Source organism: Monodelphis domestica, chromosome 2, assembly GCF_027887165.1.
Source record: "Monodelphis domestica isolate mMonDom1 chromosome 2, mMonDom1.pri, whole genome shotgun sequence".
Lineage (NCBI taxonomy): Eukaryota > Metazoa > Chordata > Mammalia > Didelphimorphia > Didelphidae > Monodelphis > Monodelphis domestica.
Window position 1 is genome coordinate 66,507,577 of NC_077228.1, and position 22,170 is coordinate 66,529,746.

Here is a 22,170-nt window from a genome sequence, read left to right on the forward strand (position 1 = left end):
AAGCAGCCCAACACTGAGCCTTGAAAAATTCAGAGCTGCTTGAGTCAGGCCAGTTTAGAGGCGTGCCATTTCTGTAGTGGGTTTAAAGGGGGCATGAGACCCTAGACAAAGATACTGAATGGGAGGCTGCTCTAGGTAAGAGTCCCATTTAACATGTGGACACAGAGAAAATAGGAGACACCTTCTAGCGTTCTGAGAAGTAACTCAGCTAAACCAGTGGATGAGAAATATTTTCACAAACTACTGTGGTGACTAGGACTGTGGATTAGGCAACATGACAGCACAGAATACATAGTAAGAGGCAGACTAAAGATCTGGCTATGTGAGCAAAGAAAACTCTCCAGAACTTTGAATGAGGATGAAGTGAGGGGCCAGGCAACTCATTCTGTAGCAAGTGAAAGGCTTTTGGATAGCAGAGAATCACAAGAGATTTTCCAGGTACAAGATAGTCACTCCAATGCCCTTGGGAACTGATTTCTCATCTTTAAAACAGGGCGATAATATACCACTTATCACATTTGATTGCTCTGAATGAAGCATGCCCTAAACCACAAATTGCTATGTAAATGTACACTATTATTGGAAAAAGATGAGCTGAAGTATCATCAGGGCTTCTGAAACTGCAGGATATGGGGGGCAACTGGGTAGCTCAATGGATTGAGAGCCAGGGCTAGAGATGGGAGGTCCTGGGTTCAAATCTAGCCTCAGACACTTCTTAGCTGACCTTGGGCAAGTCACTTGACCCCCACTGCCTAGAGTTATCGTTCTTCTGCCTTAGAACCAATACACAGTAGGGATTCTAAGGTGGAGAGTAAGGATTTTTAAAAGTGTTTTTTTTTTTAATGAAACTGCAGGATGTACCCAGTGAGAATATGAAGACAACTAAAAACAGAAATTGGAGAATAGATTTCCAAAGAATTACAAAAAGCAGTTGTCAGATGGATTCACAAAGGAATACTTAAAGTTGTACACAAAGTCTTTTCAAGTTAATGTAACATAGGCAGGGTAATAATCAGTAATGTCTGTGCTATTAAAATGAGCTACTTAAATAGACATTGGATGTATACATCACCCTTTCCCCTATCAGATAAATCACAACTTAAACATCATTAAACAGTACTTAAAAAAGGAAAAAAATCCCCCTTTATAAAAATAATCCTATTTGGATAGAAGTGTTCAGCAGGAGAAAAAGGTCATAATACAGCCTGGCTATTACTATTACAATGAAGATTATGAATATCCCCACAGGTTGTCGGGCCTAGCAAACTAAAGCCTGAATGCCAGAGGTCCTGCTGCAGGCCACGTGGCCCTGGAAAGGAGCCTCTTTCTTAACTTAGCATTTGTAGCTCCTATCCCAGACGATGGTAATGAACCTCCACTGTCATGTGCAAAGCCAGCTGAGCTGATGAATGAAAAAGGAATAGCCAAGGAAAGAAGCAACTAATCAAAACTACATTATTTCCCTCCCTTCACTCAATGATTATATTAAATCTATAAATTATTTATATTTATATATGTATATATGTAAAAATATTCTCTCCACTAATGTTACCACTGGAAATGCAGATCCTGTATGTAACCTAAAGCTCTCTTCACCTTTACTAATGTTAAATAAAGGACAGACAAAATTTCCACACAATTTGCTGAAACTATCCATGCTGATCAGTTATGGTTCTAAGAAGTATCATCTGTCCGCTATTTCTATGGTTGAGATCTGTAAATCCACTAAATGATGATGAATCTTTATTTTTCTCACTTGGTTATTATCATGGTGCTAGACGGGACCAGCTATCTAAAATACAATTCCACTTTACATTTCTAGTTAACTATTAAGTCTCTGCTTAGTTTTCTAAAGAAGGGAACTTGCATCTTTCCAAATATCCCAATTCCACTTTTGGATACCCGTGTCAAGAAATGTTTTCTTACACTGAGCCAAAGTTGGCCTAAATGATCTTGTGTAAAAACATTAGCTTCTTTAGTAAAAATACTGAATTTATTACTTTTAAATCTAAAGGTAAAATTATTTTCTTTTGTCAGAAGAATTCCAATCCAAGTTTCTCTTAGTCAATATCTCCAAAAGATAAGGAAGCCAAGGAATCCCACAGTATACAGACATTGTATCTCTGGAAATAGAAATGGTTCTTTAAAATGCTATTAGCTAGAAGACAGTATGGGAGAGATTAGGTTTGGATCAACACCTCACACCCTACACCAAGATAAACTCAGAATGGGCGAATGACCTGAATATAAAGAAGGAAACTATAAGCAGATTAGGTGAACACAGAATAGTGTACTTGTCAGATCTTCGGGAAAGGAAAGACTTTAAAACCAAGCAAGAGCTAGAAAAAAACCACAAAATGTAAAATCAATAATTTTGATTACATCAAATTAAAAAGTTTTTATACAAACAAAACTAATGCATCCAAAATTAGAAGGGAATCAACAAATTGGGGGGAAATCTTCATTACAAAAACCTCTGACAAAGGTCTAATTACTCAAATTTATAAAGAGCTAAACCAGTTGTACAAAAAATGAATCCATTCTCCAATTGATAAATGGGCAAGGGACATGAATAGGCAATTTTCAGTTAAAGAAATCAAAACTATTAATAAGCACATGAAAAAGTGTTCTACATCTCTTATAATCAGAGAAATGCAAATCAAAACAACTCTGAGGTATCACCTCACACCTAGCAGATTGGCTAACATTACAGCAAAGGAAAGTAATGAATGCTGGAGGGGATGCAGCAAAGTAGGGACATTAATTCATTGCTGGTGGAGTTGTGAATTGATCCAACCATTCTGGAGGGCAATTTGGAACTATGCCCAAAGGGCGATAAAAGAATGTCTGCCCTTTGATCCAGCCATAGCACTGCTGGGCTTGTACCCCAAAGAGATAATAAGGAAAAAGACTTGTACAAGAATATTCATAGCAGCGCTCTTTGTGGTGGCAAAAAACTGGAAAATGAGGGGATGCCCTTCAATTGGGGAATGGCTGAACAAATTGTGGTATCTGTTGGTGATGGAATACTATTGTGCTCAAAGGAATAATAAAGTGGAGGAATTCCATGGAGACTGGAACAACCTCCAGGAATTGATGCAGAATGAGAGGAGCAGAACCAGGAGAACATTGGACACAGAGACTGATACGCTGTGGTACAATTGAATGTAACGGACTTTTCCATTAGTGGCAATGCAGTGATCCTGAACAACTTGGAGGGATCTACAAGAAAAAACACTATCCACATCCAGAGGAAACACCGTGGGAGTAAAAACACCAAAGAAAACAACTGCTTGAATACATTGGTCGAAGGGATATGGTTGGGTATGTAGACTCTAAATGAATATCCTAGTGTAAAAAACAACATGGAAATAGGTTCTGATCAAGAACACAAGTAATACCCAGTGGAATTGTGCGTTGGCTTTGGGAAGAGTGGGTGGAGGGGAAGGAGGGAAATAATGTGATTATTGTAACCAAGGAATACTGTTCTAAATTGACTAAATAAGCTTATTCAAATGGAAAAAAAATACTATTAACAAATTACAAAATAAAGCCATCATATTAAGTGTCTTCATCATTTGCAGGTGTCCTGAATGGACTTGTTGCTTCCTCTCTTCATATTTTTCTCCATTCTAAACAGAATAGTTCTTTTTCTTAATACTGACTCTATAGAATATAAAAAATGAATTCTGTATTTTGTATATCTTATAGCAACAGAATTCCCTCAACAAGTAACATAGAGATTCGTTTTATTTATTAAATATTATTTTTCTTCTTGTAACTCATTGATACTTAAACTTTCTGAAAATGTGCCTTCTATACACAAAGATGTATGGGCAAAGCTGCTGCAAAATAATTTTTCATTGTGGAATTCTGCCCTGATTTTACATGAAATTTGTATTTTCTTTTTGGCTTGCATGAAGAACACAACTATGTTTGTACAACTTAGATTGAGCTGGGAAAAAAAAAAGAATCTCATAACCTGTCTTTAATTATTTATTAAGTATAAGTAGGTCAAGAAAAATATTAAACTGTCAACATTCACCAGCATGTGATTTTTCAGGCACAGATGATCCCATTGTGGATTACTAGGCTCCTGGGGGCTTCTCCTATGTCCTGTTGCTTGCTTTTTGGCCACCTTGTGAGCAAGTGGGCACTTCTACCAGAGGAAAGACAGGTAGCAGGGAAAGACTAGCAAATTCAAAGCAAATGAATTTTGTTCCTTGTTAGCAGCTCTGGAAAGAGGTTTTGTTGAGGGTAAATCACTGGAACAAACTGAATATCTATGGATTTCTTTTACTCATGATCTCTTAATTTCTCTTCTATTACTGGAGGGAAATGAAAGCTGATCATTTTCAATAGTAATGCACCCGTGTGTAGGAGCCATTCCCAAACACTCCACTGAAGCTCTCTTTTCCTTTGGTCTCATTTCTTGCATTAACTGTGCCAGGCTGTGCTTTAAGATTGATCAGGATCCACTAGCATAGCTCCAAAGTAAAAAAAGCTGTCACGGATTCTACATACAGGCAAAATAGGTTTACTGGAATGTCTTTAGTCACAGTTGAGAGTAGCAGGATTGAAAAAACATCAGTTTCTCCACAAATATATGGAAACCATTTCCAAAACCTAATTTTTTTTTACATGAGAAAAATTACACATTTTGTAATCATTAATTGAATGGTTACCATCCTTTTTTACATAATGTTTCATCTCTCTACATATGCTTCTCACTCCCCACCCTCTCCCTGAACTTGATGCAATAAATCCCCACCTCTCTAGTTTACAGTAGGAAATTGTGTTAAATTATAAATATCATCATTAATGTTTAGCTATATATACAAATAATGTATTGGCAAGTATCAAGTTTAAAATCAGGCTCCTAGAACATGGCAAAGTAGGTGTTTCTGTTTTAAAATAAATTAATGAAAGCATATTTTGGTGAAAGGGAGGAAGTAATTAGGAACTTGTCAATACTCCAATTTGAACTGGACACTTGCCTCTTTTTACTTCTTCAGAAAAAAAAAACTTTTGAAAGTTATATACATATTTTGTTAACTTATGCAGCAATCTTCTTTTTTTTAATTGTCCCAGAACTGTTTTAATGGAGATCTCTGGTCACCGAATCAAGACCGATATTTCAGGACAATAGGAACTATAAAAGAAAAAAAAAACAACCAACAGTATGTCAATTGGTTAAGGAGCATTTATTAAAAGGCCTACTATGTGCCCAAAGATTGTGATACAAAAATAAAAACAAAAAATCCCCGCTCTCATAGAGCTCACAATCAATTGAGGAAGACAATATAGAATACTGTAAATGTCTACAAAATATAGATGTGTGTGTGTGTGTGTGTGTGTGTGTGTGTGTACATACATATAAACAAAGGCACTGGAGAGGGGGAGACAGCAGTGAGGGGAAAGAAAAAAAACTTGAGCTAAGTTTTAAAGGAAATTAGTGATTCTAAGAACAGGAGAGGAGGGGGAATGCATTCTAAGCAAGCGGGTTATTTAGTGCAAAGGCCCAAAGGTGGGAGCTTCGTACTGTATAGGAAGATTGGTAAAAAGGCCATATTGGCTAGACCACAAGGTTCATGAATGGTCCAGAAAGACAGACGAGGGCCAAATGACAAATGACTTTAAATGACATACAGAAGAGTTTAAAATTGATCCTAGAATAGAGAGTCATAAAAGTTTAATTAATGGAGGCCATGGCCAGACTAATGCTTTAGGAAAACTCCTTTGGTAACTGTGGAAGACAGATTTCTGTAGACATGCTCAAGGCAGGGAGACAAGTTAGAAGACGACTGCAGTAGTCAGGAAAGGTCTGAATTAAGGTAGTGGCTGTGTAAACACAAAGATATATTTGAAGATGTTGGTAAAGTAGAAATGATGTGATTTGTCAACTGATTGGCTATGTGGGGTGAGTGAGAGTGAAGAATATTCAAGATGTTAACACTATATTTGGCCATTTGCTCTTGGAAGGTGAAATAGGAAATACAGCAAAGATTAGATTTTTAAAAAAGCATTTATCTTTGACTTTATCTACCCAATTAGGAGATGCTATATGCTGACAAATAATAAATTAGAGTTGTTCAAGAGATTGCCTTGAAGAAATTTCAAATTCAAAAATACCCACAAAACTCCCTAAAATAGGCATGAAAAGCAAAAACAACCTTATTTTATAAGTGGAGATGTATTTAACTTTCCTTCAATCTTTAACGAGACAAAGTAAAAAAAAATACATCAACAATGAAATGCTCTGATAATACTCAGTTCATTCTTGAATCAAAGGATACCAAAGGAATATAGGAAAGTAAGCAGCAGGGAGCAGCTAAGTGGCTCAGTGGATTGAGAGTCAGGCCCAGAGATGGGAGGTCCTAGGTTCAAATCTGGCCTCAGACACTTCCCAGCTGTGTGACCCTGGGCAAGTCATTTAACCCCCATTGCTTAGCCCTTACCACTCTTCTGCCTTGGAACCAATACACAGTACTGATTCAAAGGCAGAAGGTAAGGGAAGGAAAAAAAAGAAAGGAAAGAAAGGGAGAGGAGAAGAGAGAGAGAGAGAGAAGAAGGAAGGAAGGAAGCAGCAATGTGGAGTCAATGCTTTGGTGTAGAGCACAAGATCACAAGTCAGCATATATGTCTTATTGGAGAAATGATGTGCTTTTAACTTGGTTATACTAGAATGACTGGACAGAAATAAAAAAGAAAATTTTAACTTAACTTCAATGGATATTCTACAGAAATAACTATCAATACTCACTGATAATCACCAGCAAAAGGATAACAGCAACCAGAGCCATGATGGCCTTCATCTGCAATATAAAAAAAGGATAGAAACCCATTAGTTGTTTCCTAATTAAAAAAAAACAACAACTTAAAAAATATCACAGTGAAATTTTAATTAACCAGAGTGCCTCAGAAATGGGGGTATTTTAGCATTCTCTTGGGAAAAACTGACATGTATGTCTTTCATTATTTGTTATTATTTACTAAAATGATGGTTCCTGGACTTAATTTTTAAAAGAGACTAGTGGCACATTAATTTCAATTTTTTTTCTTCTCCCTCTCAAATTCTAAAACTAAATTAAGCCTTAAAAAAAACTTATGTGAGTTTAGTTAAATTTGATTTTTTCCTCTTTCATTCATTTCCATGTTTGGGTCAATAATCTTGCGTTAAAAAAAAAGGTTCATTATCCTTGTCGGAAGTAATTAAGTAAAATTCATACTGACTTCAAAAAATTCTCTGGAAATAGATTTTTTTTAAAAACCAAATCCTTGATATGAGTCAGTTTTATTGATGTTTTGTGTCTTTCTGCTAAAGGGAATGACAAAAATTTAGTTTTAGGCATCCCCCCAGATGATTTCATGAAAACATATATGCTTTATGTCAATACAGAATAAGAATAATATTTTAAATATGGAAATAGCACTAGGATTGAATTTAACAGAGCAGATTAAGTGAGAAACACTGGGAGGAAGGAGACACAGAGGGAGATTGACATCTGGATTGAATTGAGTCCAGTTCTAGAGATGATACTTGTCACCCCAGAAAGTCTAAAAGAGTGGAGGTTCATTACCATCGTCTGGGATAGGAGCTACAAATGCTAAGTTAAGAAAGAGGCTCCTTTCCAGGGCCACGTGGCCTGCAGCAGGACCTCTGGCATTCAGGCTTTAGTTTGCTAGGCCCGACAACCTGTGGGGATATTCATAATCTTCATTGTAATAGTAATAGCCAGGCTGTATTATGACCTTTTTCTCCTGCTGAACACTTCTATCCAAATAGGATTATTTTTATAAAGGGGGATTTTTTTCCTTTTTTAAGTACTGTTTAATGATGTTTAATGAAAAGTTGTGATTTATCTGATAGGGGAAAGGGTGATGTATACATCCAATGTCTATTTAAGTAGCTCATTTTAATAGCACAGACATAGGAATGAGAAGAACCAGGGGTGGGGAGTGACAAAGTATAGACAGGAGTTAGGGAATATGGAGAAGATAAGAACAGAACATAATATGGGAGGAAGGAACCATCAGGGTGGTAAGGTTCAGAGAGGGCACAGAGCTCAATGGAACTGAAAAGTATTAAACTAGATTAATTTGACTGGGGTGGGGGGAGGAAGAAAGATTATATTGTGACCTTTATAACATCTAACAACATTATGAAACCTGATCAGAGCAATTATATTTGAGGGCTCTGTTCACATATGTTACAGCACTTCTGCACAAGAGTAAATAAACATTGAATTCAAAAGGAATCTAAATTTTTTAACTACTTATATACAAAGAATAGGAATGAAGGGTACTTTAAAAGCACTTCTTTTCAAAGTGAATGATAATTTTAATTAAATTATTTTCATAGCTTTATTAATACTTGTATTTTCATTTTGAGGGCTATCAACAGTGTTCCCCACAAAGAATTCAGCTAAACATGTTATGTGATTCACCTGGGGTGAGAATGAAATAGGAGACAAAAGTGAGTTCTAGTTCCAGCAAGCATTGAATCCTGGTCAAATAATTTGATAATAATTAATCAATCAATCAAGAAACACTGTCACATGTCTACAATGTGCAAGGTGCCAAGGATATGAAGACAAAAAAAGAAATCACTGCTCTTAAGGATTTTCCATTCCAATGGGAGCACCAACATGTACATATATAGGTATAAATAAAACATAAACTTGAAGTGAATACAGTAGCAGGTAGGGAGGATTATGGAGAAGGTTGTGCTTGGGATGAATATTGGAGGAAACCAGTAATTCTGAGAGATGGAGGAGGGGAATAAGTACATTCCAGGCTCAGAAGACAACCATTGCAAAGGCACATAAATAGCAGAAGAAATGTTTGGGTAATAGGAAGAGCAAAAAGACAAGTTCACCTGGACCTTACTTGGAGTATATGGAGGAGAATGATGTCTAATAAGATTGGGAAGATAGAATAAGATCAGGCTTTAATGAGATTTAAATGCCCAAGAGGACTTAAAAAAAAAACAAAAACCTTTTTACCTTCTGTCTTCAAATTGATACAAGTATCATTTCTAGGGCAGAAGAGTGGTAAGGGTTAGGCAACTGTGGTTCACTGACTTGTCCAGGGTCATACAGGTGGGAAGTATCTGAGGTCAAATTTGAACTCAGGTCCTCCCGACTCCAGTTCTGACTCTCTATCCTTTGAGCCACCTAGCTGCAGTTAAAAGGTCTTTCTATTTGATCCTAGAGTTAATAAGGAGCCATTTAAATTTAATGAGTAAGAGCATGACATAGTCTGACTTGATTTAGGAAAATTATTTTTCCTAAATGACTATGTATTGGGCTGTATGGAGGATGCATTAGGTTTTAGAGAGACTCAAGGCAGGGGGACCACCCCGAAGGCTATCATAATAGTCCAGGCAAGAGAAGATGAAGGCTTGAACCAGAGTAGTGGCTGTGTGACAGAAAGAAGAGGAAATATTTGAGAAATGTCATGGAGGCTGAAGTGTCAAGATTTGACAGTTAATTAGATTTATGGGGTGAGGGAGAATCGAGCTGAGGATGACACCAATATTGTGAAGCTGAGGAATGGCAGAATAATGGGGTGCTCAAGAGATATAATGAAGTTTGGGAGAGAGATGGGTATGTTAACAAATATTTAGCCTTATAAATCACAGGGTGTGATGAGACTAATATCCTCACCCTCTCTTTTGAAATGTCTGAAAATGTCTCACTGATTGTTCAGTACCAAAGTGAATTCATAAATTGCTTTTTTATTACTTTAAATAGAAGTCTTTGGGTAAACTTTTCTATAATAACTATAATATTTGTCAACTTCCTTCCCCATGCAAGTTTTGGGAAAGGCTAACTTTTTTTTCCCAAGAATATTGTTGAAACTAATTTTTTTAAACCCTTACTTTCTATCTTAGAATGGATAGTAAATATTGGTCCTAAGGCATTAGAGTAATAAGGCTAGGTAACTTAAATGACTTGCCCAGGGTCACACAGCTAGAAGTATCTGAGGCCAGATTTAATCCAGGATCTCCGATCTTGAGGTCTGACTCTCTATTCACTGAGTCGTTTGGCTGCCCCTGTTGAAATCATTTTTGAACCTTGATTAACTCAGGGGAGTAAATGTTTGGGAAGCTGGCATCACTTCTTGGTTGCCTGAGTCAAAATTGCCATAAGGGCTTCAGTCTACTCTTGAGGCTTGGCTAGGTGCAACCCTGCCCCTCCCACCCCCAAGAAATTCAGGGGCAGATGCTCTTCAGTCAGCTGAAGCAACTTGTGGAAATTTTGATACACAGCCTTGTTGAATATCTTTCCCCTGCTATAGGCAATTCCATCTCCTTTTGCTCACTGTATCTCACATTCCATTATTGAGCCTAAATTTCTAGGGGATGTGCCTATTATTCAGGATTTCTTTATATGAATTTGAAAATAGCCCACTGTTTGCTTAGTATTTAAAAGCAAATTCATAAACTGATTTTTCTTTACTCTAAATAAAGGCCTTTCAGCAAAAATTTCTGTAAACCATGTTGTCTGAACACTAAGTTGGTATGGAACAAAATCCTAAGCATTTTATAGACTCATCCAAAAAACATATCATAAAGTCCTTTCAAATTGTGTTCGATCCAAAATTTGGAAGGTAGGAAAGGAAAATATTATATAACTTTTAAAACACTTCAATGGATAGCGTTTTATTTTTGGAGTATACAACTGCCAAGGAATGCCTAAACAAAACAATAGTAGTACTGTATCTGTGTGTGAGAAAGAAAGGGAAAGGGGCCAATTTAAACTAAGAGTCAAAGTTCAGGTAAATACAAAAAAATAAAAACAAAAATAAATTAAAACTCTCCTAACTGTAATCTTTTCATTTATTTTACATTTAACATAAATTTAAAAAATAATTTCAGATTAAAAAATTAAAATTAAAAAATATCTCTCTGGAACCTTGCTATAATACAATCCAGAAGAATTCAATACAACACAGATTGATCTTGAACCCTAGGCAAAGAGGTTTCTTGGTTGGATAAATCTTCTAATAAGGTTTCAGTTAAGATAGTTGGATTTAAAGCTTGAAGATTAGAGATCAAATAGTAAATAGCCTTATCTTACAGATGAGAAAACAAAGAAACAATGAATTTGTGTAATCTGCAATGCAATTTTGCTCACTTGAAAAAGTAATAAAGGCTTTAAAACCTCTTTATAGATACAGAAACTGAAGTGTGATATAACTTGGAGCTGGAAAGAGGTCTGCCTGAGGATCTTGGCTCTGAAACTTCCTATGTAATTTAATTTCACTAATCCTCAATTTCCAAATATATAAAATGATAACATTAATATTTATAATACTTACTTTACAGTGTTTTGAGACTTGAGTAAGAATGTATATAAAATGTATTATAAAATGCTATAAAGATTTCCTTTAAAAATTAAATATTTTCATAAAGTCACAAAGTTAACAAGTAGCAGGTCCCAGATTGAAGCCTAAATCCTCTGGCTTCAAACCGCCTGATGAACTTCCTACAATACTGTGCTGTCTTTCTCTTTCTTGAAGCTTTCAGGATTATAACAAGTGAACTACATTTCAGAGAAATAATGAATTATCAAGACAGACTTGCTAAATGCTCATTTTACAAGCTACATAGTAAAAATAATGAAATGGTCTAGTAGAGTAATTCTACTGATTTTCTATGCTTTTTTTGTCTTTTCATTCTGTATTTTAGGTCTTGTCCAAGTATGTGGAAGACAGGAGAAACATAAATTAAAATCCTCTTTTCAATTGATAGCTTTCAAATTGTTAATGAAAAAAAGGTATACCTCAGCAAATTTTCAAAATCAGGGTAAAGTTTCCAAAGCTTCCTGCCCTTCCCAAGAAGATGGTAGAAGTAGACCAAGATATGTAAATCTTGATTATCTAAAAATGCAGATTAATCATGGAAGTCAGAGGTGTCTTGGCTCTGGAGGTCCCAAGTTCTTAGGGTTTATCTTCCCAAATGGATCATTCTCCCTTGTATCACCACTATGGTGATTAGTTGAAAAAAAAAATAAAAAAGGATGGATAATTAACTCTGACTAAAGATTGGCAAAGCAAAATGCCAGCCAGAGAAACAATGGGCAAAGAAAGCAAAAAGAATAATGCTGAACCCTAAAATGAAATCTCTCTATAATAGCACTTACTGCAAAAGGAGTGAATCTCTAAAGTTCTGAAGAAAGCCAAGAATAGGGGTGGGGGGGCACCTAGGTGGCTCTAAGGATTGAGAGCCAAGACTAGAGATGGGAGATCCTGGGTTCAAATCTGACCTCAGGCACTCCTTAGCTGATGACTATGGGCAAACCACTTAACCCCCTTGCCTAGACCTTACCTCTCTTCTGCCTTGGAACCAATGCAAAGTATTGACTCTAAGATGGAAAGTAAGGGTTTAAAAAAGAAAATGACAGAAAGAAAGCCAAGAATGAAAACCTGGACTAGAGGGAAAATGAGGGATTTGCTAACATGAAATTTCAAAATTATCATCTGAACATAAAAGAAATATTTTTCCTCTCATGTTTGGTAGTCATGATAAATTAAAGAGTTACGAACAGTTCACATAAAAATTTCTGCAGGAATGTCTCTGTAAATATACTTTTCCCTGTAAATTTTTTTTGTGAGACCAATAGAACTGGCTAAAATAATGTTGGGTACTTAGATTTTTGTTAAAAATGAATTTGCCAAATAACTGACTTCGACATTGCCTATTATTTTTCATCCCTCTTCTGTTTGTTCCTCTAAAATAACAATATCATTTCTTCTTATACTTTAGAGGAATTCTGCAATTTTAGGTGAAGGACTAGAGGTGTGGAATATTGCAAACAAGATCAATGTTATGGTTGACTTTGCTGATCTGTTTTTTTTTTCTTTTTCATCTTTTTTCCTGAGAGGTGAAATAGAAATATTCAGAAATAAATGTGATATTAAAAGAAAAGGCACCAATTAGGGGGAAAGTATGAATAGACAAAAAAAATTCCCTAATGAGGAATTACAGGGAATGACTGAAAACTGTTATGATACTTTATATATTGTAAGTGAGGAAATGGAAATACAAGATGGATCAGCAGAAAAAAGAAAGAGGCTTAGAACTTTGGGAACTGCCAATCAACTGAGATGGAGTCACAGTTCCATGGAATCTTGACAGGAGCAGTTAAGCAGCTGGAGCTATTTTGAACCTCACTTCCTTCTCTCACTGGTGGAAAGAGAAGGTGGAAGAAAATCTCTCTCTCTTTGATCATTGATTATCTATATGACTGAGTGCCGAGAAGAATTTTGGGATTAACTCAGTGGAAACCTGTTAGCCTTTGCTGTCACCATCTCCCCTTAGGGAAAGATAATGTTATTTCCTGGATTAGAAACATCTTGAACTCTTCAATCAACAGGGATAACTTAAAATTACAGGGAGATCCATTTTCCTCTCACCTCTACCCTTTCCCTACCTTCTCTACCTAAAAGAATAAAATATCTCTTAGTTAAAGATTTGATTGTGGGAAGTAGTTATCAGGGGAAATCTTTTCTGAGAAGAACACTGCAAGACCATTGAAAAGGGAACAGGAAGTTGGGTAAAGGGAAGTGTTCAAGATCCAGTCTTCCCCTAACTTATTTCCTGGTGTTAAGGCTCTAACACTTCCCTATTACCATAATTCCACTAAGAGTGGTATCTATTACCACTATCAGTTCAATTTTTAAAAAACCCTTACCTCTCCTTAGAATTGAACTTGTGTAGGGTCTGAGACAGAAGAGCAATGAGGGCTAGGCAAGTAGAACTAAGTGACTTGCCCAGGTCACACAGCTAGTAAGTGACTGGGGCCAAATTTGAACCCAGGACCTTCCACCTCCAGGCCTGGCTACCTATCCACTGAGCTACATAGCTGTCCCAATTTCAGGTGGTAGTTAGATGGTGCAGTGAAGAGAGTGCCTGGCCTGGAGTCAGGAAGACTACTCTGTCTGAGTTCAAATTTGGCTTCAGACACCAGCTATATAACCCTGAACAAGTTACTTAACCCTGTTTGCCTCCATTTCCTCTTCTGAAAAATGAGCTGGAGAAGGACATGGAAAACCATTCCAATATTTTTGCCAAGAGAACTCCAAAAGAGGTCACAAAGAGGCAGGCATGACTGAAAACTGAACAACTCAATTCATTATACTGATATTCAATATTAAATTTTTAATAAAATACTTCAATAATACTTCAAAATACTTTAATAAAATACTTCACCATAAAAAGGGAGTTGTGAATAGTCTTTAGAAAGAAGGAATGAAAAAATCTATGAGGGCAAAAGCTTTTTAAATGGGATAAATCTATCTGGAGGGAATAATCTATTGAAAAGTTATTGTGAGTTATGTTTTATAAAAGAAACGTGCAGATCAGCTTTTTAAAATGTTCTTGATCAAGGACACATGTAAAACCCAGTGGAATTGTGTATCGGCTACAGGAGGGGGTGGGGGAAGAGCAGGAAAGAACATGACTTGTAACCAAGGAAAAATATTCTAAATCGATTAAATAAAAATTTCAAAATAAAATAATATACAAATAGAGAAAATAAAATAAAATGTTCTTGAATCCTCTTCACTTCCCACTGTCTTGATAGTCTTTATCATGTTTTTTTATTGCCCAACTTCACCAAACAGGGATAACCTGCCACCTTCCCATTTACTCACTTTGCATCCACGCCACCACATTTGCCTTCGAAGCTGTTTAGATCTGTTACTAAAAGCTGTTGCATTATCTGATAAGCTTTCTAAAACACAGAGGAGACAGAGAAAATGATTAAGGCACAGCAGGATATCCTTATCAGACCACACAAGGACAAGAAAACATCCATTTCTAATTCTGCAAATTTACTTCTTCTTAATCATGAATGTAATATCCCAAAGAAATGTTACAATGTCTGTTTCAAATAAAATTTCAAATGATTTGATTATGTTATTAATTTACATGAAGTAGGGCATAATTCTATAAGTAGTAGTGGATTAATAAGTGATTGTTAAATAAATTAATGACTACCAAGTCTTTCATGACAGATACTAACTTTGGGGAGGAAATGGTATTTAATATTAAGTTTTTAATTAATTAAATTAAATTTATTAAATTTATATATAATATCATATAATGAATATAATATTTGTAATAATATTTAATTTATATATAATATATAATAAAGTTAATTTAATTAATTAAAATAAATGACAATTATTTAAGTGAATAAGAGTTTAGATAAGGAAATTATTTACTTTTTAAAGCTAGAGAATACCAGAGAAATGAGCTGAGTCAAGCCAGTGAATTTTGGTTAAACAGTCAAGTTTCTTGGTCAAATAAATCTATAAAGGATAACCTTTCTACTAAGTATAGATATAAATACCACACAAGGATGAAAATCTGTGGCTAAATGAAGGTAACCAAACCTGGGCTAGCAAAACAAAGAATGTCAATAAGCAGAAAAGTCTGACATTGTCTTGCTAAATAATGAGTAAGAAGTAATCAGAAGCCTCCAACTTCTTTAGTTACCAAAAAAATAGGAAGCATATTGGAATTCTAGAAGAAAATAAACTCTAACTCAAAAGTTCACCTTCTCCTTTAATTTCAGTCTCCAGTATTCAGGAGGTGCTCAAGTAAACACTTGTTAGCAGATTTAAATGGAATAATAAAAACTGAAGGTTTAGTAAAAATGTTTTACTGAAATGTACCAATGTTTTATTAAGTACACCTAATCATATAACCAATTCTTAATTTTAAGTTATTAATACTAATGTTTATTAAATCAAAACCAAATGAAACAAGAATAAAAGTAGTATCAAATGTACAAGGAAAATATTTGCACCTGATTTGTCTTGTAGCTCATCCAGTCTCTCTCCTCTTTCAATCACTTTTGTAATATTCTCTTGCATGACATCAATTACTTCATCCACCTGATTCTGTACACTAGTTAAAAAAATGTAGAGGGCAAAAATTATGTCTCTTAGGAATTAGAATTTTTCTAAGCACTAACTGATACAAAGAGAATAAATGCTCAAACCCTATATCCATATTAGTAGGTAGACTCTCTAGGATGCAAGTGTCAATCACAGGCAATAGGAACAAGATTAAAATGTGTTTGGGAAATGTTAGACCAAATAAATAAAAAATAAAATACAACAAAAACAAAGGTAATTTGTAGTTTTCTAAATCAATATGCAATCTGCAGAAATCCATTTTTATTTGCATTTGATACCACTGCTCTAGGACTTTAAGTTACATACTTTGATGACTTATCTTGATGAGATAGTATAACCTCTAAGAATGCTGAATACAACCTATTTAAGCTCCCCATAGCATGTACAGTGGTGTCAAACTGATAGAAATTGACAAATTGATGTAAAAAACCCTGAAAATTAATATTATCTATATTATAGTGTATTTTTACTTTGTGAAGTGTTTCCCAATTACACTTTAATCTGGTTCAGGTCACACTGGGGAAATTTGTTGCTGAGTTTGGCACCTCTGCTCTAAATATTTCCTCTTGGTCTCTGGTAATTCTTTCCACTCGAGGTCTCTGACTCCCCAATCTTCCATTATTCTAACTACCAATCTACTAAAGATGGATAAAGGATTTTCTTTGAGTCTAATTAAATATGAATAACTCTATTCCTTCCTTCTATTTTTTCTGTTGCAATAAATGATTAGGGACTCTTGCAGACCTAATCTGACTAGAGATAGAAATGGCAAACCCCTCTACTATCTTTGCCAAGAAAACCCCATCAACAGTATGTTCTGCACAGGGTCATTAAGAGTTGGACATGACCAAACATCTGTTTATTGACCAAGAAATATGTTTATTAAAGTTTATTAAAGTATGACCATAAAACCAAAAATTAAAATATGACCAAGAAATCTGTTTATTAAAGTAAGCAGCATCACCTATTGACCTAATCATTATAACTGAATATCTCTTTAAGTTTTCTATTACATTTATAAAAAGTATTTTGCATTAGTATCTGTAGAATCATAGACCCAGACCTTGAAGAAACTTTTAGAGGTCATCTAGTCCAACTCCTTTATTTTAGAAATAAGAAAACTGAAACCTAATGAGATTAAGTAATTTTCCCAAAGACACACAAAGGCAGTAAGTAGCAGAGCTGGAATCTGAACTCAGATCTTCTGGCTTCAAATCCAGTGTGTGTTTTTCCTTTTTTTCCATGTGGATTATTAATTGAACTTCCATATATTTTTTTCATTTTAATTATTTCAAATGTAATTTCTATGATTTTTTTCTGGATTTTTTTGGTCAGTAAAACACTTAGACATCTAAACTGGTTTCATTTCTGAATCTGAAGTTTTCTAAGCACAGTGTTGTGTCATCTGTAAATAGGCTTAATTTTTGTCTCCACTTTGCCAATATTCATCACTTTTATTTTATTCTCATTTTATTGACATAGCTAGCATTTCTAGAATTATATAACTGTGTCAAACTAACTATGGAGAGGAGAAAGCATTCCTGATTTACAGTCTTTATACTGACTAAGTTTCTAGTGTTTATTACAAGCAAGTAGTCCTTTATTTTAGACATGTTCTTTTTATCATATTAAAGCATTTCATTACTATGCTTTTAACAGTCTCTCAACACAAATGACTGCTAAATTTTGTCAAAAGCCTTTTCTGCATCTATTGAAATAACCACGTGGTTATTATTTAAATGATTGTTAATTATTTTTCTAATTAGAACTGAGAATGCTTACATCCTGGTCAGACTCAAAATTTGATTGCACTGATTTATATTCTGACTACACTGTTGTACTCTCCTTGCAAGAGCTTATTTTAGTATATGATGTCTAGGATTTTTTTTTTTGGTCATGATTTTCCAGAAGTCCAATGATTCTTAAATTGTCTCTCTCCTGGATCTAATCTCCACATCATTTGTTTTCTCAATGAGGTGTCTCATATTATCTTCAATTTTTTCAATCTTTTGATATTGTTTTATTATTATGTCTTGGTGTCTTATGAGGTCATTAGATTCTAATTGCCCAATTCTATTTTTTAAAGACTGAATTTCTTCCAAGGCCTTGTGATTCTTCTTTTCCTTTTGCTCCATTCTTCCTTTCAAATCATTCTTCTCTTCTTCCAATTTTTTTGCATCATTTTCCAGCAGGTCAATTCTGACATTCAATGCCCATACCTCTGTTTCCAGATGGCCTATTTTGCTTTTCAGGCTACTACTTTCCTTTTGCCATTTTTCTTTTACCAGTCTTATCTGATTTTTAAATTCCCATTTGAGTTTCTTCATAACCTGTATCCAATTTTTTGAGGCCTTGCTTGATGTTTCCTGGATCTGTCCTCAAACACTGGTTCTGTTCTGAGGTCCTTACCCCCAAAAAGCTTTCCATTGTAGTTTTTTTCTCACTTATTTACTCAATTTATTTACATTTTCTTTCTTCCCCTAAGTACTATATAGACTTGTCCCTTTATTAATTTACTTAACCAGAGTGTTTGAGCTTTTCTGCTGGCTGGAAACACAATCTTCTCTTTTCTCAGTCCTTTGCTGGTAAACTGGATTCAACTGGTGGAGCTAATCTGTTGATCTGGCCTGCTCTGGGACAAATTTTTCACTGTAGCCAGTAGACAGAGGGTGTCCAGCCAGGTGGTCCCACCCTGTTCCTCCCTGCCAGTTCTTGTTATAGCCCTGGACCATATATGGTAGTTCTGGGTAGAGGAGGGTGAAGAGCTTATTTAAAATTTTTGAATCAATAGTCATGTGAGACTGAGCTAGAGTTCTTTCTTTGCTTTGTCTGCCTCTGGTTTGGGTATCAGGATTGTGTCTGTCATATCAAAAGAGTAAAGAAAATAAATTTTGTGACATAAATATTTTTTTTTAAGTTTGATAGAATTTTCCTATAAATCTACCTAGCCCCTCACACCCAGCAATTCACTTAAAGCTCACTTTATCTCTTCCTTGGTTAAGCTTGTGACCAAGATGGCTGCCTGTCTGCCCAATTCCCACAAGCCTATTCTAACAAAACACTGATTTTCACACTAGACCAAACGCTGATCAAGAAATCAGTAAGGTGACTTCTACTCCAGAAATGCACAAGAGAGACAACCAGAAGAAGCCCACGGCCAATAGGAAAAGGGGTCACATGTATAGCCTAAAAGTTTTCTGTTCTGAGGCCATTTCTTTATCCACTATTCTGCAGTGCCTTTCAAAAGTTGTGACTCTGGGATCTTAAAGGCTTTACCCGAAAAGTACAAACTCCAAGCCAAGGAAGTCTAGCAACTCTCTGAATCCCAAATGTGTTCTCCTTCCCAATGCTACTTTCAAAAGCCAGGTATATAATAACTAAATTCAGTTCTTGGGCATAGCAAAGAAATATGCTCTCCTTAAAAGCTGAAAATTGCTAAGTCATGCAATAATTTATATAAAAATTCTGATTTTATGCTTTGTATGACTTAAAAGGGGCTCCATGGAATAACAAAGAGAAATCCAGTAGTTGTGCTTTATAGTTAATATAACTTTATGATGGTCATTACCCTCTCCCAAGAAAACTGATTTGTAGAAAATGAATTTTTTTTTCTTTTTCTTCTGAGTATACTTGGCAAGTTTCAAAGTGGGAAAAGAGTATTCTTGCCTACCACAAGATCCAATAAAACTGACCTAAGAAATGACTCTCACATTTCCACTGCAAATACTGAAGTATTTCTGGCTTTAATAATTTCTGAATAATCAAGACTCTATTGCTTATGCCAACAATGGTAGACATAACCCACAGAGGGGCAAAGATCTAGAAAGATCTTGAAAATTGGTTGGCATGCCTATTGTGCAAGCCTGCTCCCTCATCTGGAGGGCAATATGTAACACCACCATAAAGCAAGGCTTTTCAACCTATAGATAAGAACAGATCTACCCAGCTAGTTTCTAAGGCTTCATCCCATTTTCTATAGTTTTCTCAAATATTCAGAAAAGGGAACAGCATAATTTGTTGGAAAGGAATCTGCTCTACCAACCTTCCCTTCTCCCAGACTGCCTTCTGCTCTGCAGCTAGAAACTTAAAGCTCAGAGAGAAATTCTTCTGTTGGGACATGTCTCTGTTAATGGGTTTTGTGAAGGCCTAACACAACAGCTTCCTGGGTTAAAGGAAATAGCCAATATTTCCTCTCTCAAAAGCACATGAGAACCCAAATCATTGTCCATCTGCAGGGCCTGCCTCAGGATTACTAATAGATCAGGCAGGCAGCAGAGTGGATTTAGTGCTGAAACTGGAATCTGGAAGACCTAAGTTCAAATCTAGCCTCAGATACTTACTAGTTGTGTGACTCTAGGTAAATTACTTAACCTCAGTTTCTTCTACTGTCAAATGGTAGAAATAAAAGCTTCTACTTCACAAGGTTCTTATAAGGATCAAATGAGATAAAATATGTAAAAAAGAGTTTAGCACAGTGCCTGGTACATAGTAAGTGCTATATAAATGCCAGCAATTTTTTAAATCAACTTAGTGGGCTTTACATCCTTCTACATAGATCACACAATATAATTTTCATCCGCTTTGTTTTTCTAGTGGAGAAAATAAACAGACATTTGGAGCTTCCAAATAAATAAATAAAGCACATTAGATAGTTGCAGGACTGCTTTTTCTAAGGGAATGAAAAATAAAGATGGAACTCATCACACTGTCTTGATAAGATTAGATATTCAAGAAAGATCTAGCAATTTAATTTATACTTTTATAGCTTTATCTCCCAGAAGAATTACAGAATATTAAAAAAAGAAAGATGTTCAACATCTTCACTTTTTTAGATGAGGAAACTGAGGCTTTTTTTTATTATTATGGCTCCTTATCTTTCATATGACCACCACCTCAGTTCAGGCGCTCATAATATCTTGCTTATTGCAAAAGTGTACTACTTGGTCCCACTGTCCTAATCAACTGAATTTCCTTGGAACTGCCAAAATTATCATCCTAACATACAGTCTCTCTCCAGGTTACTCTCCTGCTCAAAAATTTCCAATGTCCTTAGTAATTATAAATCATAAACTATTCAACTTGGTATTTAAAGCCCTTCCCACTCAAATAAATCTATATTGGTTATATATTATTTGGCAGGTATACATGCACAGGCAAAATATATATCAAGTAGTTATAAGGTATGAGAAGGGGAGCAATGTCTTGAAGGCAGACTAGGGTCAGACTGTGAAGGATTTGAGGACAAGAAATGTTTTAATCCTAGTACTCCCAGAACCTAGCAAGCACAGTACTTGGTACAAAGTAGGTGCTTAATAAACATGGATGGATGATGAAAACTTGGCATACTACTTCTGAAAAAAGACCTACCCCTAATTTAAACCCAGAGGCATAAAGTCAAGCACCACAAAATCAGGGGAAAGAGAAGACCCTGGACTACCACTCTTCAAGAAGTTGCCACTGAGGAAAAGAAGCAGTACAGGGAAATATGAGGAGATTAAGAGAATGATGAGGAGTGTGATAGGGAATAAGTGAGCTATGTACATAATTTACATATAAATATACATATAGTACATACATATAATATATACATGTATGCTATACACATGCATATATATACACTTATATACAATTCTTATTTATATGTATTTTACATATATACATACACTATAATACAATTAATTTACAATCCTATTATACATCCTATTAACATATTTATTTACAACTTTGTTTGACATGTGATGTCATATGTTGTTTGTGTTGTGAAATGTATGATATAGTACAAGTCAGTATCTAATTTTCTTATCTTACCTTACCTAATCCCTATCTTCAAAATTCTTCTAACTAGATTTCTATACCTAAACTAAATCTAAATTTGTAATTACATTTTGTTAGTAAATAACATATCTGTAGCTAATCATAACAGTTAATACACTAACTATTCATTGTTTCACTCATTTAAGTAGTGATTCAATGTAACCTAACCGTGTTTGTTTTGTGTATGTTTTGTCATGTTGTTACATTTGCTATGTCATGTTGTTTTGCTATTTTAATGTCAGTTTTACTGTTATGTTAGTTTTATATTACTGTTGCATGCAACATACTTACCTCTACTTCAGATCTTTCTTTCTCTTCTCCTTCTTGAATAGTTATTCTTCTGCAATTCCATAATAGTAAATATATTTGTGTTTGTATGTGAATAAATGCTGTTATTTTGTACTATAATACATTACCCCAAAT

General features: G+C 35.1%; 1 protein-coding gene across 2 annotated transcripts in view; it reads right to left on the bottom strand.

Moving 5' to 3' along the window:
* Positions 1 to 3,983: 3,983 nt before the first annotated feature.
* VAMP4 (vesicle associated membrane protein 4) overlaps positions 3,984 to 22,170 on the bottom strand; it is a 53,032-nt gene continuing 34,845 nt past the window's right edge. For both annotated transcript variants that reach the window (XM_007480774.3, XM_001364868.4), the window contains exons 5-8: positions 15,822 to 15,922; positions 14,662 to 14,741; positions 6,764 to 6,815; positions 3,984 to 5,152 (exon numbers count right to left, since the gene is read on the bottom strand). In XM_007480774.3, coding sequence (XP_007480836.1) covers positions 5,124 to 5,152; positions 6,764 to 6,815; positions 14,662 to 14,741; positions 15,822 to 15,922 — 262 coding nt within the window. In that variant the 3' untranslated portion in view covers positions 3,984 to 5,123. The remainder of the gene's footprint in view (positions 5,153 to 6,763; positions 6,816 to 14,661; positions 14,742 to 15,821; positions 15,923 to 22,170) is intronic.